Source organism: Cydia pomonella, chromosome 5 (assembly GCF_033807575.1).
Source record: "Cydia pomonella isolate Wapato2018A chromosome 5, ilCydPomo1, whole genome shotgun sequence".
Lineage (NCBI taxonomy): Eukaryota > Metazoa > Arthropoda > Insecta > Lepidoptera > Tortricidae > Cydia > Cydia pomonella.
In genome coordinates, this window is record NC_084707.1 from 21,045,065 (window position 1) to 21,071,155 (window position 26,091).

At 35.2% G+C, this 26,091-nt stretch overlaps 1 protein-coding gene across 3 annotated transcripts in view; it reads right to left on the minus strand.

Moving 5' to 3' along the window:
- LOC133518075 (dual specificity calcium/calmodulin-dependent 3',5'-cyclic nucleotide phosphodiesterase 1) overlaps window positions 1-26,091 on the minus strand; it is a 298,642-nt gene that overhangs the window by 43,835 nt on the left and 228,716 nt on the right. For all 3 annotated transcript variants that reach the window (XM_061851645.1, XM_061851647.1, XM_061851648.1), the window contains one exon: window positions 16,265-16,378. In XM_061851645.1, the coding sequence (XP_061707629.1) occupies window positions 16,265-16,378 (114 nt within the window). The remainder of the gene's footprint in view (window positions 1-16,264; window positions 16,379-26,091) is intronic.

The following is a 26,091-nucleotide window of genomic DNA, read 5'->3' on the forward strand; positions in this document are numbered from 1 at the left end:
ATGACCGTCTCCTGATGATGTCTCGTTGAGAGGCAAAACACGTGTCGAGTGTTGTACTTGGTGGTAAGATGTAAATCGCGGTTATTTTTTGAAACAATTTCTATTTAATAAAACGGAAAGTACTGTCACTTATTCTGTGTTTCATATATAGCGGCAAATCGTTTTGATAGTTCGAAAAAAGAAATTGATTTGACTGGTACTTTACATACTAGTTTTTTTTAAATAATAACCTTGCGGTCATTTCAACCCACAATAATGAGGACTATTGATTCAAAATAAGAAAAAAAAAAAATGTTATGTCGCTATATTCTTAGGCGCAAGAACCTAAGCACTTTTTAAACGTTAAATATCGAGGTCTTCCGCTTAAAAAAATTACTGTAACTAGAATTGGACCCAAAATAAGCTAATTACCATCTCTTAGATAACCAACCTGTAAATATCTTACAATCCGACTGAGTTAAGTACTATAATATGCATTATAATTATAATCCGTCTCTCTCATTATAATTATACGTCCTTCAACTGTTTGAATGTGGTTGTTATATCTTAGTGTGGTAACCTGCCTAGAAACTGTCGATGCCTAATTAGTAATTGTACCTACATAATATTATTAGTTAACTTATTTTTGTTTCAATTTGTTTGTAGTTTTGCGGTGACTTAGTATATACTGTTATGCTGTACAACTATTTTGGAAATAAATAATAAATAAATAATAAATAATAATAAATAAATAATAATGCTTGTCAGGAATCCAGGTTCTGCACTGTAGAATAACTTTACATACATTGTCTCGATTTATAATTCAGTCGTACACTTTACCTAAATGTTTCAATATGACCGCGTTAGCTTTATAAAGGAATGAAATACAGTTATAGTAATAAATATACCTACCAAGCATTTTAAATAACTTAACCCTACTTGCACCATCCCACTAACCCAGGGTTAAAGGGTTAAACCGTTAACCTAGTGTCAAATTATACTGGTAAACATGGTAACTCCAGGTTTAACCGGTTAACCCCGCGTTAGTGGAATGGTGCAAGTGGGCCTTAATGGTTAAACAGGGTATCCAGTGGCAGATTCCCGATTTCAAATTTAAATAATTTTTCATTACGCATGCTCTGAAAGTGGGATATTGCAGTTCAAAAAATTGTGCAGTAAATGATACGTCTCTGCTCTAGAGCACTGCACTTTCTAAGTCCGTTTTTTTACGATAAGGAATTTAAATTTTGCTTTTTAATGGATTTGTTGTACAATTTCTATTCTGATAATTAACTCCCCATTCCATAAATAACGATATTTTTGCCTAAATTGTTTTGAAAGTATCCCTAACAAATACTACTGAAGTTTACACTTTTTTTAAATGCATATATATTTTACTTTGCTCGTAGCTATTGAAATGAAGAGTGTTTAACTCGGGTGAGAGGCACCATTTCAGTTTCGGACTGTTAAACTTCCTCGACAGACATGGGTGCCTTTCATTCCTTTCCTACTAAGTATTTCAACGCGAAGTGCGAGGGAGATGCGTGGATTGTTTTAGTTTTGTGCGTGTTGCGGATTTATTAGTGACAAATAACAATTAATCGCTGGCCAGCAGAGCATTGTGCATATGCTATGATAGGTTTAAATGTCTATGGAAATATTGTACTTTTAAAACTTACTTAAACGTACTTTGTAAATTTGACTTCTGTAACACAGGTTTTTACCTAGCTCAGAAGTCAGGGACTTCAACACTAAAATGTACTTACCTTAATGCCAATAAAATTTATTTATTATTTATTTATTTATTATTTATTATTGTGCCCGATAGTCTACTTGACAAAGTTCAAAATGGTGACAAAGAGATACTAAAATACGTGTGACACCTCATTGGATTTTAAATGATGTATAGAAAAATTTACATAGGTCACTAGATAAGTTTTGCAATAGACAAATATGAAGCAAAGGGGTGGCCTATCACATATACTTTTTAAAATTATATTACCATAGACAATGATTGGCTGGAAAAGATTTACTTTCTTTTTAATTTTTTTTTAACTTTGTATGAAATGAAAATGTATAAAATATGCGTAAATCGTCCTTAGTCCACGCCGACGTGTTCAAAGTTAAAATCTTTTTTTTAAATAAGTAATATTAAAAATAAAGTAAATGTTTTCCGGCCAAACATTGTCTATGGAAATATAGTTTTATAAAATATATGCGATAGGCCACCTAATTGGTTCATATTAATTTTAAGTTTGTATTTTAATTGTAATCACTATGTTTCAAAGCTTTCATGAGCCATGTTGCTTGTAAATAAATGCAACAATAATAAAAATAATAATAATATTTCTCTATTGCAAAACTTATCTAGTGACCAACGTATTCAAAGGGTTATTTAGCACTCACAAAATTTCAAAATGATATACCGAAAAAGGCAGAAAAAATAAGATATTGATTTATTCGCCAATATCTCATAAATTATTAATATTTAAGAAATTTCAATATACTTTTATTAAAGAAAAGGAAATTGCCAATTAAAAAGTCCTGAATTGTAGAACTGTATCTCCATTATTTATACTTTTTATTCAACGCTAAACATAGCCCTCCGCGCCTCATTTTCCGGACATGTGCATGGCTTGAAAAAGCGAGTACGTAAAATTCAATATTATTTTAAAGGTAATAGATATACATTTAAAAATTTAAAAAAGGTGTATTTTAAACATCTCAAAGAATGTAACACTATTAGAAATTTATCTTAAAGTTATTTTTTCAACAAGTTAGACAATCGGTAATTAACACATTTGTCTCGAACTTTCGCCTTTATTGTAAATCTAAAAAAATGTTGAAGTATTTGGCATAAAAATATCTCGCCTCGTGGAGCACTTCTTATATACATACTTAACAAGATCAAGTCATAAAATTAATAATTTGTTTAAAATAAATCTTAGAGTAATTGTGAAAACTAACAAAAGAATTAAAAATCAAGAGAAAATTGTAAAATACAAAACAATATTATAACCAAACTATTAATTATTTCAAAACTTTTTTAACGTGGTTTTGTTCAGCATTATATGAAGGACACTACGTAGCAAAAAAAAATACGATCATTATACAAACATTTTTCTAGTTTACAATAAAGAAAATGTTGTTAATTAACAATTGCCCGACTTATTGAAAAAATAATTTTAAGATTCCTTTCCATCGGCAATAAATTATCTTACATGTTCGAAATATGCTTACATTTATTAATTTTTTTAAATGGACAACTAATGCCTATAAAAAATATCTGATGTGACGAAAAAAATTACGCGCGTAGACCTGTTTAGCGTTGAATGAAAAGTATAAATAATGGAGATACAGTTCTGCAAGTAAAGACTTTTTGATTGAAAAGGGTCTAGCAAGCTAAGCTAAGAACATTGGCCCCCGCAAGGGATTTGGTTCTAATTTGAGGTGCAGTAGTGGCAGGTCCTAAGAACACTGTATGCGTAATATCAGCCTTCGATATTCTTTTGTTTCAGACTTATCCACGAAAATGTCAAAAAGTCAAGGTAATTTTTAAACTGTTATCGCAGCTAAACCAAGCAAGTGAGAGCACCCAAATAAATTCAGAATTAAGGAGCATAAAATGGGGTTCATAATGCATATTTTTACAGACATTCATTTCCTTGAACTTGGATGAAAAAAATAATGTAATTTTTTTCTGCTCCATTTTTTTGCCAGATTTCGCGGAGTCACAACTATCAAAAAAATTACGTGATAAGCTTACTGTGGGACTTAGTCAATTTGTGTAATAATGTCGTATAATATTTATTTATTTCAATTCAATTCAATTGTTAACTATGTAACCATTTAAAAACATTTTGAAAAATCATGGTGCGTGATACTAAAAAAAAAAAAATTACGAACATAAGTTTACTACATCATATTATATCAATATAGTAGTACCTACTACCTAGTGGCAAATGTGTCTGTAGTATAACTTCCTCTTTCGTTCATTATGAAATAATTAATTGACACATTTTCTAGCTATTTCTTATGCAATTTTAATAATGTCTGAATGAAGGTGTAAATGTTGTAATATATGTTTACGCAAAACAAATGGAACTAAAAAAGTGATAAAGAACGCTGCAAAAATTGATTGCTTTAGGTATTATTAATTTTATTTTTTAATTTATGCAAATAAGAAACGAAGAGAAAATGTGAATATTGTAGAATCGAATTTAGTTATAGGTACTTGGGACGATGAAGAGTATGACTCTGTAAAAATGGAAGAATTGTATTGTTCTGTTTGCTGTACCGAGTTATTTGTTAATATGAAATGGTAATAAAAAATGTTTTTGTCAATGACTTTACATCCAATACTTTTATGTACCCACTTCGTTTCTTATTTGCATAAATTAAAAAAAAAAATTATTAATACCTAAACCAATCAATTTTTGCAGCGTTCTTTATCACTTTTTTAGTTCCATTTGTTTTGCGTAAATATATATTACAACATTTACACCTTCTTTCAGACATTATTAAAATTTCATAAGAAATAGCTAGAAAATGTGTCAATTAATTATTTCATAATGAACGAAAGAGGAAGTTATACTACAGACACATTTGCCACTAGGTAGTACGAGTAGGTACTACTCTATTGATATAATATGATATAGTAAACATATCTTCGTAATTGTTTTTTTTTTTTGACATGACGCACCGTTATTTTTCAAAATGTTTTTAAATGGACACGTAGTTAACAATTGTGGCTTTTCAAGTAATTTTTTTGATAGTTGTGTCTCCGCGAGAAGTGGCAAAAAAATGGAGCAGAAAAAAAAAAACATTTTTTTTTTATCCAAGTTCAAGGAAATAAATGTCTGTAAAAATATGCATTATGCACCCCATTTTATGTTCCTTAATTCTGAATTTATTTGGTTGCTATCCCTTGCTTGGTTAAGCTGCAATAACAGTTTAAAAATTACCTTGATTTTTTGACATTTTCGTGGATAAATCTGAAACAAAAGAAGATCGAAGGCTGATATTACGCATACAGTGTTCTTAGGACCTGCCACTACTGCACCTTAAATTACAACCAAATCCCTTGCGGGGGCCAATCTTCTTAGCTTAGCTTGCTAGACCCTTTCATCGTCTGTAATAAAATTTTATTATTTTTTTTTAATAATTTTGTTTAGTTTTTTTTTTAAGATTTCCTAAGTATAACAAAAGTAAGTATAGTATAAGTATAGTAGTAGTAGGTAGTGTTTTTTGAGATATTAGCGAAAAAGGAAATGGCTATTTTTCCATGTTATTTGTCTACAACTTTTGAAATTTTTTGTGTGCTAATAAACATTTCGAATACATTTTTGTATACATCAATCAAAATTCAATTTTTTACCATTTTGAACTTGTCGAGTAGACTAGGATGTCTTCCTGATCATTTTATTTTTCTATACCTACATTTTATTGAGTTTATAATAACTTTGTCGAGCGATGGTAATCTAAATATATAATAACTTCCTGTAATACCCCACTTCAACGTAACACGAACACAAATTGTTGTTCACAATTATAAATTCTAATTTCGATTTTCATTTCGTTCACTCGCACCGTGTATGAGAGAGAGGCCAATGTGTGCATTAGGTACGCAAAATCCTTATTAAGCTCTCGTGAGGTAAATTATCAAATATTTTACCTATTAAGCCGGTTGTCAAATTGTGTATCCACGTAACGTGTACAAAGAAGGTTGAGCTTGATGTTTCCTTTTGACGTTTATCGATATAACTCGAAATAAGAAGGTTAAAAATATCACGAAATGGAGGTGGGAAAATTGCTTTTTCTTCTAAGTTTGAGGCTAACGCAGCAAATTTGCTAATAGAAGGTCAAATTTTTCCACGAACAGAGGGCAAATTCAGCGCTTGTTATTTTTCACAAGGTGCCAAATCCTTACTTTTTATAAAAGAAGAATTTTCGCTTAGGTTGAAAACTATATTCAAAATAATATAAATAATATATTTATTTATTTAATACGGGCAATAAATCAAACCAGACATAGAATTTACCCGTGTAATCATGAATTAAGAAGTTTTTTTAGTTACACTTACATATGACCCCATCATTTGCTATAACAATTTGTCGAGCAGCAATGTACTGCAAACATTAAGAGACATAATAAAAAGTTGGTTAATATTTTCATTGATACCGTATTCACCTTTAAAATAATAATTTATACTGGCTAAGCAAAAATGCAACATTTAGGCAACCGTGTACACACACACATACACAGACACCGATCGCATAAACATTCATAAACATCCAGACGACTTATAGGCTAATTTTATTTTATTTTATTCTATTTTTTATTTTAATCAAGTTTTACTTACTTTTGTACATTGTGTCCATAATCTATTTACTGAGCGCTACCTAGTCCATCTACTATATATTGACGACCAGTTTGGCCTAGTGGGTAGTGACCCTGCCTACGAAGCCGATGGTCCCGGGTTCAAATCCTGGTAAGGGCATTTATTCGTGTGATGAGCATGGATATTTGTTTCTGAGTCATGGGTGTTTTCTATGTATTTAAGTATTTATAAATAATTATATATATCGTTGTCTATGTACCCTCAACACAAGCCTTATTGAGCTTACTGTGGGACTTAGTCAATTTGTGTAAGAATGTCCTATAATATTTATTTATTTATTTATCTTCTGGACCTTACTGAAAATTAGCATTGCGGTGTGCCATGTAGCTCATATCGTACCACCAAGCTGAGTGAGGACCATTTAGCGCAACTCTTATTTTTGTGTAAATATTTCTAGTTAGTTTATAAGGTTATGTTGTAGTGCTAATAAATGATTTTTCTTTGTTTCTTCTTTCTTTCATTAACAAAAGTTATTATTTTAGTATATTAAGTTATTATATATTATACTTCTAAACTTCTTAGCACCGTTTAAAGGTTTGTCGATATTTAATTTATACACTGTACTTATAAATACAGCAAATATTGTTTAGCGCAAGTACTATACTACTCTCTACTCTACTCTACTTAAGTTAATTTTGCCTGACAGAAAGGAAATCGCATTTCTTCTGTTTCTCACTAATGAAATTACCAATTAACCACAATCAATCATCCATTCACCACAAATTTCACTTTTCATAGCTAACAGATCATATCCATTATGGCTCCTCTACACGATGGGCCATCACACTGGCCCGCTATGATTGGCCAGAGGGTAGTGGTGTCGGATGGCTTATTGCGTGACGGAATGGAGATGGGATGGCCACGGTGTCGATTTTGCATCCGCAGATCAAAGGTAGTGGGCCACCGATGGTGCGTACGCATCTACACATGGCCCATTCCATAGTGCGTGCTCTCAACCATCGCATGGCCATCTCGCTGGTCCCGCGCTGGGCCATCGTGTAGAGGAGCTATTACAAATTGATAACAAAAAATGACTATCTGAAAAGTACTAATTACTACAGAAATGAAATTGCTGAAGAAGCATATTTAAGTTTGTGATTCAATGTACTGTATTTGGAGGACTAAAGACTTTTATGGAAACAAAAAAATACTTATCAATAGCCCATTAAATAACCTTCACATTTTCGTCTGATAGCCAATTAAATACCTGTTCCAAACATGAATCACAGTGTCCATTTAACAAATTGTGTTGGCAACCTGGCATTGAACTTACCAAGGCCATTGCTAATCAGGCAAACAACCAGGCTCATTTATTTACTTCAGTATCGGCTTTGATTACCATTTCCCACTCCAATTTCAACTAATTGCCTTTTTTCCACCGTATCTCACTACCCTTGACAATTTAAAAGCAATCTTAAACTGTAACACACAGAGTTCAAAATTCGTAATGATGGAAAATAGTTATAAGGCCAAATAAAAGTAAGCAGTTGATTTATTCTCTTTTCGAACCACGGAATTCTTTTGTTTATCTTTTAGTACGAACCATCTTTCTGCCTTTTTCTTTTCGAAACTTAATATTGAAAGCCCTGAATTAGATATTAGTTTTTAATGGACGCTTTTATATGACGTTAAAGGGATTCAGTAATTATTAGCATTTACTAGTGTCCATTAGTTAAGATAAAATTGCCATTATTGAATAATGAAAGTATTTTTTTTTTTAGTTTTTTTCTGTAAAACATAGTACACAAACTGTTCACGTAACATTTTTCAGGTGTCAACGAAATTAAGAATACCTACATAAAACTAAATTTTAGCACTACATACTTTATAACGCGATATAGTGTCGTATATTCAGAAACAAATGGAGGCCAATTCGAACTCACATTTTGACGTAAAAATGACATTTAAATGGTGTAATTTTGTTATCATACACGTGTGCATTTCGCTCACACTTGTCCGCACAAACGCGAGCAAGACGCACGAGCGAATGATAAACTAAATAACATCATTTTGATATCATTTGACATTAAAATGCAATTTTGAATAGAAAAATTCTAAGATGTTGTTCGACAAACGCAAATTTTCAGGTACCTATAGGAGCTTTTTTCTGTTACAATGGATGTAAAAAATGCCCAGTAAAATAACCAATCATCGAATTTAAATGTTGCGTAATATACGAAGTAAAAATCGTTGGTACGGGACAGGTCATGGAATGTCCCAATTTGATTGCCTCCTGGCACCGTATGGAATCTCTACGCCGCGCCGTAGCTTGTAGATGTAGAGGCTCTACGCCGTAGTAATATGAATACAGAAGCTAATACGTGGGTCAACGTTATTTTCTTTATATTGTTTCTGAGGGTCCATGCTGTACTTCAAGATGTTATTATTATATATAAACACCTTGTAATACCATGGTTGGCATTTAATAAATGATAAATGATGAATGATGATGGTCCCTGAATAAATTTCTTATTTTTAAAACATTATAAATGATATGATATAAAGAGTAGTTCAGTAAAAACGTGGCAGTGAATTATCTAATATATATTTTTATTTTTTACTAATTAAGAAAATCATATTGAGAAAATGTCAGATTGTTTGGGTTTTCTCATTTTAATTGCAATGTACTTCGTAACTTTTTCAAAAACACAATTTGACAATCTTCACCTGGCGTTTTCCACAATGCTACAACTGAATTTCAATTTTCACAACTAGTTGTATACTTTTAAGAATATCGTATTACGAGTAAATTATAGTAGTCAGGAAGTCTCTCCAACCTAACCTCTTGACAGAGGTTTTTCTATGGGAGACAAATTTCTGTAAAAATCGTAAATACACAAAAATGGAAATTCCATGTAACTACCTCTACTACCTACCTAAGTGAAGTCAAATATAAAAAGTGCAATATCGAACATAAGATAATTTAATAATGTATTAAGTAGCTTATCAAACTTAAAGAAAAAACCATGTTTATAAGAAACACCTTATAAATTCTCTCAGAAGACGCTGTTCAAAAAGTCTTAGGAGACATATAATATAATAAGGCGAACACTTCAATTCGCCCTTTTATTTTTAATACGATTGTATTTAATTGTAAATAGTACGTACGGATACAAAAATACAAAAAAAACTCTACAACAATGTTCTACTACACAAAAAAACTGTACTTAAAAATTATCACTAAATAAAATGAAAAATCCACATAATGTGCTGCTACTTTTTTTCTGAACCACTCCTTAACCACTCTGTCACCCTTGTACTGTACATTATATTTTACATGAGAAATTTTTAAAACAAAATCTCATACAAAAAGCTCCACTCCGTCACATTTTTTGGGGGAAAAACAAGACAACGAAGAAAATTTCGATGCACGTACCGTTCGCCGATACATTATTGCTACCTGTATGTAAATTATCGTCCCGTTCTTTTTTAATTTATTAATATTATCATTTCTGCTGCGACAACATTAACTAGAATTCATAAATATTCCCAAGCTGAAATCTTTTTAAAGTCTTTTTTAATGAATTACTCTATGTACTAGTTAAAAATATAGATACAAACGTACAACAAACTAATCTGGTTTTTGTTTGAATGTAGGTCTCATAGCAATAAATCTTGTGCCAAACGTAAGGTCTGGTGAAGTCTGAAAATAGATCTAGATCTAGACGTGAAAGGATACCGCGACCGACGAAGCTGTGGCGTACTGGATAAAATGATTTCCTACAGTACAGTCAACATAAATAAATGCGAGTTTAAAGACGCGTGGTTCAATTTAAAGTACCAATAAATTAATAAGGTTATAAAAAATTGTGTACATCGTGGAATACTCGGTTGGAACGAAGTACATTATTATTGATAAACGTAGTATATATTACGTATTAATAAAAAAAAACATAATCTATAAAATAATAGTTATTGAAACTGCTCACAAAATTTTATAAATCAGTTCATAATGCGACTTACAGGCAGGGAGAACAACTAAACGTGAGAAACAAGCTGGAACTGATACGCTAAGCTCGAGCTTAGTTAATCCAAAATATAAAATACAAGTGCAAAAGAAAATAAATATCTGCATACACGTCCGGGGATCGAACCCGGATCGTGGCTGTCACCACCTGTTTCTAAGCTAGTTGCTATTAAGCTTCTAAGAAGTATAATGTTCTTACGGTAGATGTCGCTAGGGTCCCCTAGACCCATATGGTGGGAAAATTTGCTGCCTATGGATGAGGTCTTGGTGGCTCAGATGGCAGAGCGCTGGAGTATCGGTGCAGTGGCCATGAGTTCAAGTCTCACCCAAGGCAGTAATTTTTCCACTTTTAAATTTATTCTAAGCTTAATAGCATCGTTCGCAGACGTTTCTGCTTTTTAAAAATTAATTAAACAAAAGAGGGCCGTGACGGAAAAATCATACTCTTTTTTTCTTGGTCCCCATCCGCCAACCGTTCGATAAGGAACTTCGTTTCAATAACAATATCTAAATAAACTGTATCCAATAACCGTTTCGTCTACCGTTCTACTTCTACTTATAATGTGAATCTTTATTGTGACAAATCTAACCTGCATTTGTCTAGCAAATGTATCAAGATTTTTTATATGCATGCAATGTTTATGCTTAGTATTAATAAAAAAGATACATGATATGACTTTTTACGTCCCAATCGTCTATTTCGCCAGCCTGACAGTTGATACCTGACACTGACCATATTCAAAAAATTTATGTCGGTATGTAACGACGCGCGACTGTTCATAGCGTCAATATTTACTTATTGGTCCAGCGTTCAATAAAGTTTTCTGAGCCTCAAAGAAAGGGTGAAGTAGCTCTGCTAAGTGATTTATTTTTTTATTCGTAATCTTAGGAGCTTAGTCGCATAGCGATTATGCCGCTCAATAATAAGGTAATTAAGGATAATACATGCTATACATGCTTTATAAGACTTATGAGGTAATTTTTCTTGCTCAGATTAAACTCAGGATTGGTCAGCACAGCATTACAGAATTCAATGTTAAAAGTTGCTCGAAGACCAATTTCCGTAAACTTTTGTTTCTGTACACTGAGTAGTTTGTAACGTAAAAAACTTACTTAATACTAATAAACTTCTACGACACCCAAAGTTTGAACAGTGCAGGCTAAAAGTAGCCGTAACAAAAAAGTGTATTTTTGTCACAAAACTTTACGTGAAAAGTGGGATCGGAAAAGTTCATCATCATGAACTTAAGAGTTATTCTCTTGTCGGTGGAGTATCTTCCAGCTTTTCCTATCTTGCGCCAACTCTTTGACTTTTTGATACGACACGGCCCCTACTTTTTCTTTCGCTTGGTCTACGTAACTGCGTCTGGGTTTTCCTCTACCTCGCTTGCGTGCTATCCGCCCCTCCAGGATAGTTTTAAGGAAGTGATCGTGTCGTATTAGATGTCCAATCATTTTTCCGCGTCTGTTTTCTATAGTGTGTAGAATAGCTCTTCTTTCACTCACTGTTTGTAGCACCTCTTCATTCTTTATCTTGTCTCTCCAACTAATGCCTTCCATTCGTCTCCAGCACCACATTTCAAATGCTTCCATTCTCTTCCTGTCTCTTAGGGTAATTGTCCACGTTTCACTTCCATAGAGGGCTATACTCTAGATGTACACCTTTATCAGCAGTTTCTTGTTTCTGCATGACAGACGGGATTTCAACAATTGTCTCTTCTGGTTGAAAGCTTTTTTTGCCATAGCAATCCCTGCAACGATGTCCGGTGTGCACCTAGAATCCCTGGTAATTATGCTGCCTAAATATTTAGAACTTTTTACTTGCTGAATTGGGGTGTTGTTGAGAACAATTGGAGGATGATTAGTTTTGCGTTTTGTAGTTGTAATAGTTTTAGTTTTCTTTATGTTTATTTTTAAGCCTAATTCCTTAAATACTGTGTCCATTGTTACCATTATTATATTAGCTGAAGATTCTACAAATGCTGCGATGTCGTCTGCGAATCGTATGAAATGTATTTTTCCCCCATTAAATTTCACCGGAAAAGTTGGACAAACTAAAAAGTTCGAACGGACGATAGTTCATGTCCATGAATAGAATTCTTTAAAACAATTACCCACTTCAAAAATTCTAAAATAAACTTATTTTTCTCAAACTTGGAATGAAATGTTGATATGACACTACAAATTAGCTCCGGAAATACTATGCATCCGGTGCGATGAGTGAAGATATGTAAAGAAATTTCATACAGCCTTACACACCTAGGCCTGTAAAGAAACCTGATTGTATTTAAAAATGTCAAATTCTGACACAACGACATGGCATTCAACTATCAAATAGTAGTAGATTCGTAATTTGCTTTTAGCTATGTAAACCTACGAATAAAAAAATTACTACATTTTTTTTTCATCGCAAGTTTGAGAAACACACTACACGAATCTCGGCGAGAAACGAGGTTGCCGGCGGCGTATCCCTAGCTATATTTACTTGGCCTGCAACCCTTTGTTTCTCGGCCTCTATAGTAATGTACTAGTGCGAAAACGTCTGCAGCCCTGCAGGTGGCTGAACTGCAATAATATGTTACACAACCAACGCCGCAAAAATATCTGATACGATCTTACTTGTTGAGCCAAAAGAGCGTGTCACATATTTTTGCGGCCTTCGAAGAGCCACATATTTATTGCAGGCGACTGTACAATACGGAGGAAGCACTTTACGTCGGATATGGAAGATGCCGCGCCGCGTAAGCTATTATATCGCTGGTTTTAGAACAGCCTGTATCATGAACGTGTGGTTTACGAACAACTTACCGCCTAGGGCTTATTTTTCACCACATCGCCTTCGTTTTCACGTCTAAGTGCCAGTTGAACCAACCGCACTTGACAGACTGATCAACGTCACCGGGCGCGCCGCGGCAGTTTACTATGGAACTTTGAAACAATAAAATTTAGCGATCGCTTTAAGAGGGAAGTATAGCTTTTTGAATATAACGAATTGATGGTAATTTTCCTATGAAATTCCATTTCGGGAGAAAACGGTTTTCACTAAATAAATCTTAACAAATCACTTTAATTTTGATATTGATCGCTTCAGCATAATAATATATACTTTACGTTTATAGGTCTGGCTGTTCTGCAAATATGAAAATTATATTATATTTTTCTACTTCTTTCCAATTTTTAAGGTGTATTTTTCCCATTCCTTTTTGTTGTAATACACGTTTATCCTATAAATTATGTATGTATTTATATCCTTTGTCTTTCTGGTACCTTGTTGTACATTTTGCTGCATTTGCTTCTACGCTTCTCTCATCTACTCAAAGGTTAACTGGACGAGATCCCTCAACTTCTTACTAATTATATGTTACTTTTAATATGTATTTTTATACAATAAAGAGTTTACTACTACCACTACTTCGATCACGTGGTATACTCCCTCTTAATGGTGACTGACAGTTTGGTGCAACCGATCCTAAATAAACGTAGGTTTTTTTTAAAAACCTCAAATATATCATTAATTTGTTTGTCTTTTTTTTTCATTTTGACGTTTGCATTTGTGAGAAAGGGACATGGCAGAGAGTTTATCTACTGGGGCATATTAAGTTTTATAAATATAGGGTACTTAAATATCATAGTATTTTTCAAACATTTGAATTTTTTTCATTCCATGCCACTGACGTTTCAGAACCAATCCTTTTATTACACACGCTCGTTGCGGGGCGGAGGCTATCTCAGGGGACCTAGCCAAGATGACAATCGTCCTATGACAACGAAACACTATCGTAATTTTACTGACCGAGCGTTATTACAGATTGCTTATAAGCGACTGGACCGGTGATCCAATGGTCACAGGTTCGAGTCCTATCAGAGGTGTATTTAATTTAATTTTTCCATTTTTACTTTAATTTCAAAATTTGTTGTTGTAGCGCAAACTATTATCATATTGGCTAGGGCCCCAGGTATAGGTCAGATGCATCTATGTATACTTACCTATTTAATTGAATAAAAACTATACATACTTTAAAAACCAAATATTTGATACAAATAAATGTCCTAAAATTCGAGAAAATAGGAGAAACCTCAAGTCACTAGGCCAGCCATGCGAATATAGTCGCAATTTGTATACAATGTGTATCTTTGTTATAACTGTAAAAGTAAAATAGGCGTAGGTTTTAGTGCTATAAAACGATTCTGAAAGATTTTTTTCAATTCAGTCTCAAATACCAGAGCATAATTAATTTTTAGATTTTTTTTCGAGCGGCAATGTGTTTCATACGTCATAGGCACTTGTGACAATTGTGACGCCGCGTCATTAAATGTGACGTTTTGAGTTAAAACAAAGTAGTGATACATTGCTTGTTGAATTAATTTATATGGAAAAATAAAAGTCGCCTGTTTTTTATAAAACCTATGAAAGTGTGTTCATTAAAGCCTTAAATAAGTTATGCGGTCGTATCAAAAATACAACTGTATATCTTGTTATCAATGTGTACCTATTTGGATTATTCGCAAGTTGTAAACTCAAATAAGATATCTGTTTCGTTTTACAATACTATTCAATCTCGAGGTCGCACAAGAATATCTTCAACAATACGAATATTTTAAAAAGACTTCGCAAAAATCTATTGATGGCGGGACGGGTTCTGTTCCCAATTATTTTCGCTCGCGCTTGCGATCCAAAGATGCCAGAAGGCTACCGTTCTCCATATAAAATGGGAATATTGGGCATTCCATCGACAAAAGATTGTAGGTGGTATGAGTATAGGCTCTCGGAGGATTTAACAACTGGAGACGCTTTGTCAGTACGAGTAATAGGGAATGTTACGCGAAACTCCGCGTAGGGGGCGCCACTACCACAATCCATCACAATCTGAGGGTCTACCGCGAAACAAGATAATCGAAATTTCGTTATCTAACCTCTCCACCATATTCGAGCGATGAAGAGGCAGATAACTAAATAAATCGCCTTGATGCATCAATGTCATATTTTATTATCTGTGAAAACTTGTCCAAAAACAGTTTAAGGCACAGTATGTATAAGTTACTCTATGGTTTAAGAGCGCGCTGCATTCTGGCGGCAGAAGACTCCCTATTGTATACAAAACAGTCTGCCGACTTTAGCGGGGAGGGGCTCAAATGTATGGCAATTTGTACCGTACAAATAGCCATGTCAGATAAACATTAGTCCATACAATACAATACATATGACCATTGGTCGAGGTTTTCGACAGAGCTCTAAGCTCTTAAAACCGACTCCAGTTGTTAAATCCTCCAAGTATTAGGCTCGATAGAATCAAGCAGATATCAAAAGAATAAAAATGTTCAGACATTTTCTACGTCGAATATCATAAGGTAAATGGAATTGGCGTGACAGTGTGAATGAGATTGAAATGTACATATATAAATAGCATTGTTAGCATATCGATGTTTTATATATGTAGACGGCTACAAATCTGAAACATAAAAATTATGAGAGGGATTCTCAATTTATAACTATGGTTTTATTACTGTGCCCTGTAAATATCCTTTGATTTGTGTGGCTTAGGTTTCTATAAATAAACCATCCACATGGTTGCAATTTATGCTTTTTGACGAACCAGATTTAATAAAAATATCTAATTGATAGGCGAATGGCACACTGCACCCGATTTGCACGTCGCTATAATACGCGCATAGCGTTGTTTAGCTCTAACATCGGAGAGACGTGCGAATTGTATGCAGTGTGCCATGCGCCATACATCGACTCAATGGACTTAGGTCTCGTACATGATATACCTTGCACGTTTGCAGTAATAATGTACTACCCTTAAGTAATGTAAAAAAATATACATTATTCCTTGTTCTTAGACTTTTCAGGGCACAGTAGTTCAAAATGTATGCCTATAACAATTAAAAGAAAAAAAAGCGAAGTTATACGTACTTGGTTTCATCTATGTACACAGCTTCGAGCACTCTGGCCGCATACTGTAGGTTTTTTTGTAGTGTTTCTGCTGATATTTCGCCTCTATTTAATTGTCTAAGGAGATAGCGTAATCTGTGGACAAAGAAAAGACAAAAAGTTAGTAAAATTCAGCTCATATACGGTAAGTAAATACGTTTTCACCAGAGCAACTGGTAAAGTCCCTCCTGATTGTTCAAAAACTAATGAGAAGGTTGCATTTTATCCACATGTGGGGCAAAACAAATAACGCCACGTCTATCGTGCACGCTGCTTCATCGTAAACCTTTTCGGGATGCTTTAAGGTTAATTCCAATAAAAACTTAAATGTGAAATGAGAGACAAGTACAATAATACAAGATACAAGAAATTTATTGACAAAAGTCAATGTTTTACAGGTCAATAAATAATATTAAGAATATGTTGTTGTTGACTCGCCGATAAAACAATTGAGATCCAAGAGAGCCAAGCTCAGTCTGTGATATACATAAGTAATTAGGTAATTACGTATATAGATAAATACATACTTATAAATACATAGAAAACAACCATGACTCAGGAACAAATATCTGTGTTCATCACACAAATAAATGCCCTTATCAGGATTCGAACCCGGGACCAACGGCTTCATAGGCAGAGTCACTACCCACTAGGCCAGACCGGGCGTCCCAACTTTGCAACCAATGCTATTGTTTGACTCCCGTGCTTCTCCTCTCATCCCCGCTCATTTCCGCCTCAGTGTGAAGGAAGCCTTATTTAATTCGGCCTTATTTAACGGATTTCCCACTCCGTTATGATGTGACTTTCCCCCCCTTATGTAAATCCAATACGGACATAAAATCAAACCAGGCATAGAATTTGACTGTATAATCACTAATCAAGAAGTTTTTTTTTTGTTACACTTAATTATGGTGCCTCAATATTTTTTGAATATTAACCGAGCAGCAATGTACTGCCAATATTACGAAACATCATGACATGACATTACATGATACGAGGTTTTTTTATAGTAACTCTCAGTTGTTAAATAATCAAAAAGTGGCCCCACACAAATTTAACACAAATCTGTGAAAGAATATGGATCAAAGTCAAATGTCGTTCTAAAGGCTCTAATCATCATCAAATTTACTGTGGCTACAATTTTTTCTTTGACAATTCACCTCTATTTCAAATTCTCTTTGCTGTCAACAAGCATTGACCGTATCTCGCAACTTGTGTGTTAATTTACATTGCGGGCCAAATTGTTAATATTTTCATTTGTATTTCTAAGCAAAAGCTATCTCAATATACTTCTTCACAGTTTAAATATTCGCCCGTATTTAATTTACACTGTTTAAGATAAAACAAGCATTGAGATATGTCACATGGATTGTCAAGCTCACTATGGCAATTTGTTAACATCGCAATTAATTAAGCATACATGTAACGGATCTACTCGGGGGATTCACAGCGAACGTGCTCGCTCTCATTAATCTCATTATTAAGATATGTACACATAGCTACTTAGCAGAGAACCACTGTTTTTCAAGCCGCGCAATGTTTGGCAGGGTTGGCAGTATTGAGAAAAATTACGGGGCCAATAATTAGGTGCTTGATAGACTTGGTTCACTAGATAACCGCCATTTTGGATGTTGCTTCGATGATCATTGTTCCTATAGTCGTTTCAGCGAACGGTCTCATAGCGAAGAGTCTCGACCAACACCTTGAGAGACTCTCGCTAGGTGGTTGGATCAAGGGTCAGATACAGAAGGCGGTGATCTTGGATACGGCGCGGATAGTCCGACGGTTCCTCTCTCTGCAGCCCTGATCATCGGCAGCTTGGGCCTTGCCCCGCTACCGGTGGCACATTAGGTTAGGTTTTTTTAGAATGTGTTTATATTATAGGTGTTTTTATATTTTACTTTTATATTGATATTATAAATGACCTAATCCAAGACCATAAATGAATAAAGGAATGATACCTAATAATAATAAAGTTCTTTATTTAGATAACTAGAATCCAGATACCTATTGTTAATTACAATTTTTTTGATTATTTTTTGATAATAATTTGGTACTAGAGATAACTAGATAAACTTAAGTGAATTTTTAAATTGAAGGAAAAATAAACATTGGACAAGTGCGAGTCGGACTCGCCCACCGAGGGTTCAGTACTTTTTAGTATTTGTTATTATAGCGGCAGCAGAAATACATCCTCTGTGAACATTTCAACTGTCTAGGTCACGGTTCATGAGATACAGCCTGGTGACAGATGGACAGACAGACGGACTGCGGAGTTTTAGTAATAGGGTCCTGATTTACCCTTTGGGTACGATACGAAACCCTAAAAATGGAAAAATATCACCGCTTCAGGCAAGGTTCGAACTTGCAACCTTTTGGTACACCGGTCCAATCGCTCGTAACCAACCGTTCTTCCGAAGCTTACCAGAAGCGTGTGAAATTTACCATTCCTTACTTTTATTCACACGCCTTATGTATCTGCTTGATAAGAAATAATAAAGTTTATATTTTGAGACGTATGGGCACTGTGAGTGTCATCTCGCTTTGTGTGTTAGGACACAGCACAGCGGATGTCATTCCAGATCTAGAGCAGAGCTCAACTGGAGAAGTACCTCCACCTTACGGAAAACCGCAGTCAAATAACACTAGACCCTACTCATAGTGTTGTGTTTCTGCCGGTTAGTAAGGTTGCCATAGCTCAACAAGCATGCGGAGTGTTAGGGTTGGCAACGCGCATGTAACGCCTCTGGAGTTGCAGGCGTATATAGGCTACGGAGACTGTTTACCATCAGGCGGGCCGTATGCTTGTTTGCCACCGACATAGTAAATAAAAGAAAATATTTACGTAGCCAGCGAAGTTAAAAAAATATATAGGTATGGGTGTAACCTAGGCGCCTACGAAATTTTTGGCTCTCGTATTTTCTAGCGACTTCTAGTGAGTTTCTAGACATGTCGTATAGCTTGTATATTTCCCTACTTCACAATTACTGGAATTAAAAATTAAAAAGCAATACAATACGAGTACTATACAAGACTCAAACATAGGTAGTAAACGCCAGGATATTCCGAGCCCTTCAAAAAGAACCGCAAACGGTAATAAACTTGAATTGTCTAATAAAACCAGGCCAGCAATAAAAGTAAGAAGAAAACAATCCATACTATTCGTTTTCATTTGCGGGACTCAATCGATATGGAGGAATTAGTGATGTACCAGTACAGCTGCTCCCGGGATCATGCTCTAAATAAAGTCTAATAAGATGTATATGTATAGGTACACCGTGTTTTTATTGAATTCCGTTAACTTCGGGGTATCAGGAGGGAAACTAAATGGCATAGTTAATTTTCAAAAAAACTTTTTATTTTATTATTATTATTATTTTTAAAAAAGTAATCAAATGTTGCATATAGCGTTGTTGTAATATGGGCATTACATTTAACTCAACCAAACAATTGAAAACTATGACATATCACTGTCATTTCGAACATCAATCGTCCGAAATAGTATTTACGTTTAGTAGCAAATGTGTTATCTCATACTAAACACTAATCAATTAAATCAATATGTAAACAGGCCCTAAGGTAAGTGTACACGCTCGTAAGGGCCTTATAAGATAAAAATTAAATATTGATTATCTCAGAAATGGAGTTAATTAGAATACCGGTGTCTTTGAGAAAGTTACTTAATTTAAGCTCTGGGATGCACCCTTGAAATTAACGGAAATTAAAAAAAAACACGGTGTATAAAAAATCTAATATAACCTATCTAAGCAACCTATCGTATGCTTTTTTGTTTGGTACGTTGTCGAAAAAAACGTCGTCAGCTTCGGCTAATATTTTTTATTAGGTGAATTATAATAAAACTTATTCCAAATCCTAAATGTTGAATATGCTCATGAATAACATGATACTATTTATAGCGGAATTATGATTCAATGCTAATTAAAGCGAAGCAAACTCAATTATATAGTCCACCTTACAAGAGCTACTAAAAGCACTGTACACTGTCTTGTACTAACAGTACAATTTTCGTCGTATTTAAAGCTCCTAAATGTCCTAATACTGGAGAAATAGTATTACTGGACTGAAGCCATAATTTTGAAAGAATGAATAAATGAATTTTGCCAAACCTTATTTTCAATGAACTACAACATTGATAACGGGGTTTAATAATAAATTCTGAACATTCCCATTATCCAGGAACATACCCGAGGGCACATCACTAGTTGGAATGCACGAAGGGCCGCTTTGCGGGCCCTATTGTTTTCTGGACAGCGGTTAATTTGGATCCACGGCCTTGGCCGTGAACAAATGTTCTAGCATATGAGACGCCTACGATAAAAGGAAATCCCTCTTATTGTTAAACTTTTATTGATGACTATGTCATGATTTCTTAATAATATTAATAAATAGTGTAAGCAAATATGAATTTTACGTTGGCAACATTCCGAAAATACCTAAATGAATGTGAGAGTGATGGGTAATGTTTCATGGCTTACCTGGACTTATTTAGGAAGTGGTAGGGGTAAGCGGAAGCTAAGGAGAGTTTTGTACAGACTCGTTCACTTGGATTAGGGAAGTCAAAGAGACGACATCTTGATGGCAATGGCTTGAGCAAAGTTAAAGAGGGACTTCCATTTTATAATTAGAGCAATCGGATATATTTATAATATTTCAGAAGTGGGATTCGAACCCACGCCCACAAATGCACATACAGACAGATTTATATGTACACAGACTATCACGTATGTTGAGGGACGCTCAAATGGAAACATAGCTTTTACTTAAGAACGATCGAGGAATTTAATTTCAGTACCATTTATTACCTTGTCACAGTGACAATAGTATGAGGTCTCTAGCGACTTTCATATTGATAGTCACTATGACAAGGTACCAGATGGTACCGAATTTTGTTTCTGGCGCCCAAATTAAGATTTTGCCACTTCTGCTAGTCTTATTTGCACAGTATCACATTTATTTTATTAAGGATAATTTAACATAATTTTGATACTTTTCTAGTGTTTAACGTAGCTATATGTAATTATTAATTGAACCTAATTTAACCTCACTTTTACGAGTGATAGTACCTAGAGATCCGTGGAAGGTGTTTTTTCCTAGCCTAGTTGTGGTTTGATTTGTGCAATTTTTTGAAGCATCAAGAGACCTTTCCCGTTCCATTATGGAAGGTCCAGGAATGGAGATGAAGTATCGTACTTCTAATGCAAATTTGCTAACATCAAACTAATTACCTGTTACTACAATCAGACAGAATACTTACGCGTCACAATTAGATTTAGTAATGCTATCGTGAGATACATGTTCGCTAATGTTCTAGGATGTCTTAATCAATCATAATTCATGAGAGGACGTCTCAACTCTCGCTCATTTGTACAGCTTCTTCCTCGCATTGTCCCGGCATTTTGCCAGCTCATGGGAGCCTGGGGTCCGCTTGGCAACTAATCCCGAGAATTGGCGTAGGCACTAGTTTTTACGAAAGCGACTGCCATCCGACCTTCCAACCCAGAGGGTAAACTAGGCCTTATTGGGATAAGTCCGGTTTCCTCACGATGTTTTCCTTCACCGAAAAGAGAGTGGTAAATATCAAATGATACTTCGGACATAAATTCCGAAAAACTCATTGGTACGAGCCGGGGTTTGAACCCGCGACCTCCGGATTGCTAGTCGCATGCTCTTACCGCTAGGCCACCAGCGCTGATTTGTACAGCCTCTGCCGGCAATGTCGCCCGATTAATAGTCACCTTTTGGAATATCGGTCCGATCGCTCTAACCAACTTACCTACCGAAGCTTGCAAGACCCGTGTGAGATGATTTTTTTCCATTTTACCTTAAAGCTGGCCGTTTACACCAGGGTATGCCTGCGCAGTTTTGCCTGTACAGTTCAACTGGCCAGGTAAAGCTGTGTAGGAAACTGCACAGTCGAATGCCACACATGCTCCGTTTTACCTGTGCAGTTGATAAAACTGCACTGTCATTGTCATACCCTAGTGTAAATGGCCAGCTTTACCTGACCGTCTAGCATGAGTTATGTTCTCGCGCGCGAGTGCAATCTTGAAGTCGCACAGGATGTATTGGAGTAGTGCGCGAGAACGCAACTCATGCTAGCCGGTCTGATTTAAAAACTTATAATATCGCTTATAGATGTCTCTCTGTTAAGTCTTTAAAAAATTAGTGGCTTTGTAACTAAAGTTGGGGAACTTGATTTTTATCAGACGATTTTTCTCGAAAATACTTTAGAAAGGACGCACTAGTGTCCGTGCCTAAGAAGCCAGTTGGTCCCGGGTTCAAATCCTGGCAAGGATATTTATTTGTGTGATGGGCACAAATATTTGTTCTTGAGTCATAGGTGTTTTCTATGTATTTAAGTATTTATATAATAATAATAATAATAATTTAGCCTATATACGTCCCACTGCTGGGCACAGGCCTCCTCTCATGCGCGAGAGGGCTCGGGCTATAGTCCCCACGCTAGCCCAATGCGGATTGGGGACTTCACATACACCTTTGAATTTCTTCGCAGATGCATGCAGGTTTCCTCACGATGTTTTCCTTCACCGAAAAGCAAGTGGTAAATATCAAATGATATTTCGTACATAAGTTCCGAAAAACTCATTGGTACGAGCCAGGATTTGAACCCACGACCTCCGGATTGAAAGTCGGACGTCATATCCACTCGGCCACCACCGCTTACTAATAAGCTATAGCGCTTAAGTATTTATACAATTATATAAAATATATGTTGCATATATCGTTGTCTAAGCATCCAAAACACAAGCCTACTGTGGGTGTATATTAGTGTGACAGATAATATCATATAATATTTATTTCTTCGGGGCACTTTTGGATGGGACCAGCCCAGGACAGGGATAAGTAGCGTATACGAAGAGAGGCCTATGCTCAGCAGTGTTCGAAGTTCAAATTGAAGGTTAAAATGATAATGATGATGATTATTCATTTATTTATTATTCATTGAAACGGTACCTTTAGTCTGATTACGACTACGATGAAAAAAAACGAGTCTATATGATTGCTCAACTACGAAATATTAATCAAAATATTCTCAATGAATTTATTACGGAGGCAATTTTCTTGGAAATGTCCTATTATGTTATATTGAAGTGACTTACTAGGTACTGTAAATTTGTCTGTGGAATCGTCAGGAAATTACCGAGTAATTGAGAGAAATGGAATTACAGTAAGTACTTATAATAATTGGAAACTGAGCCGTAGGCAATATACTAGTGTGTCTAGATACAACTAGACCAATTTAAGTACTAAATGATATAATTTGTCTGCGAATGGACTGGGTGAGTGGATAGATAATCATCTTTGTGTGGTAGTATATCGTTATCGTTATTACTATAATATGTTAGATAATGACAGAATATACAAGGCGTATTTCAATGAATCGATCTTTGAAGATATTCGTAATTTTTTTGTTATTGTGTGTGAAAAGGCATATTTTTTTTATTCTTCATATATACACCGTGTTTTTTTTTATTTGCGTTAATTTCTAGGGTGCATTGCTGAGCTTAAATTAAGTAACTTTCTCAAAGACGCCGTATTCTAATTAACTCCATTTCGGAGATAATCAATATTTTATTTTTATCTTATAAAGCCCTTACGAGTGTGTACACTTACCTTAGGGCCCGTTCACATATTGATTAGTGTTTAGTACGGGTTAATACATTTGCTAATAAACGTAAGTACTATCTCGGACGATCGATGTTCGAAATGACATTGACATGTCACAGTTTTCAATTGTTTGATTGAGATAAATGTAATGCCCGTGCAACAACAACGCTATATGTAACATTTAATTACTTTTTATGACAAAAAAATGTAAAAAAAAAAAAAAATTTTTTTTTTTGGAAAATTAACTATGTCCTGCAGTTTCCTTAAACGGACTTACCAGTACCCCGAAGTTAACGCAATTCGATAAAACACGGTGTATAAAGGAAAACATCCAAAATAAACAGGATTTGGGTACTTAATAGCCACATAGCCAGAAAATTGTGTAATGAAATATTTTTAATCAACCCTGCACCATTATAATACTGAACGATAGCATCAATACTTGATCACACACACAGTGCTCAAATGTTGATGCCTATTTTAAGCCCATAAGCTATAAGGAAAATCGATATTTAAATTTTTTCATTCACCTTACCTCTATTTTTTTATAAAGAAACATACCAACGGTTTGTTCTTTCATAAATTATATGGTAAATTTAAATTGTATTTTCAATTATTTAATGCATGTTAATTATAAGATGAAATGTTTAGAAAATAAGTATGTGTCACACCGAGTTTCTTGCCGGTCCCATATTGGGAATATTGGGATACCCGCCCAATTTAGGAGGGATTTAAATTTTCTCCGGTTAGAGGTATAGGGTTACAGCCGGCGCAGCTTTATTTGACGTTCATAAGCGCATTGTAATACCTACGCCTACTTGGAAAATTTTTCTTTATCTTTCTTTGCCTGACATGTTTTAATTCAATTTACCAAACCCTACCATAAAGTTTTTAACGTCCAATAAGTTACCACCCTAGCCGGAAAATCTCGCCTTCCTATCAAATCAATCGGAATAATTGACTCGGAAGCAATTGGATTGAATGAAAATATCCGGCACCCTTCAGCCCGAACAAATGTAAACCGATATCCGTGGAATTTTTCATCAGCCCAATATCCTGACGTATGATTTGTGACATTCATGGTTTGCTGGTTTTTTCCTTTAATATTATTTAGGAGTGTAAACGGGGTTTTTATTAAATTTATATGATGAGTACTCAGATGAAATATCAATGTGGGCTTGGGAAGTGTGTATTACTTGTTTCATTAAAAAATATATACATAAATGCACCTAAATGCCACATTGTCGCATGCGCCGGACGTATCAAAAGTGGGCAATTTAGATAGTAGATGAAAACTAGCTCCAGTGCGATGTGAACTAGAAGGATTGCCATACCTAAGTGCAGCCTTGTTGCATACGTCAGGCGTATCAACGACAATAAAGTGCTTATGGTAGAGATCTAAGTGTTCGTCAATGAGAGTGACATAATTTTAGTTTAAGAAAGAGAAGAGCCTTACCTAAGTGTGGCCGTCTCGCATGCGTCCGGCGTGTCGACGGCGGGCATGTGCTCAGTGTCCAGACTGATCTGGTCTAGTTGTTCATCAATGGGAGTGAGACAGCAGGTCAGTTAGCTGGTATGAAAGTCCATTAGTAAAAAAGAGAATGACTAGCTTACCTAAGTGCGGCCTGTCGCATGTGTCAGGCGTGTCGACGGCGGGCAAGTGTCCAGACTCAGCTAGTCTAACTGTTCGTTAGTGGGAGTGAGACAGGTCAGTTAGTAGGTATGAAAAGTCCATTAGTAAGAAAGAGAATGACTAGCTTACCTAAGTGCAGCCTTGTCCGTGTGATGTGTCAGGCGTGTCGACGGCGGGCATGTGTCCAACTGACGAACAGTTAGATCTGTTCGTCAGTTGGAGTGAGACAGGTTAGTTAGTAAGTATGAAACTACATTAGTAAGAGAGAGAATGACTGGCTTAGTTAAGTACAGTCTTGTCGCATGCGTCAGGCGTGTCGACGGCGGGCAAGTGCTCAGTGTCCAGACTGACCTGGTCTGTTCGTCGGTGAGAGTAAGATAGGTCAGTTAGTACGTATGAAGTGGTAGTTAGTAAGAAAGAGAATGGCTGGCTTACCTATGCAAGCGGCCTTGTTGCATGCATCAAGCGTTACACCGGCGGGCATTTGCTCAGTGTCCAGATTTAGTTGATCTAACTGTTTCGTCAG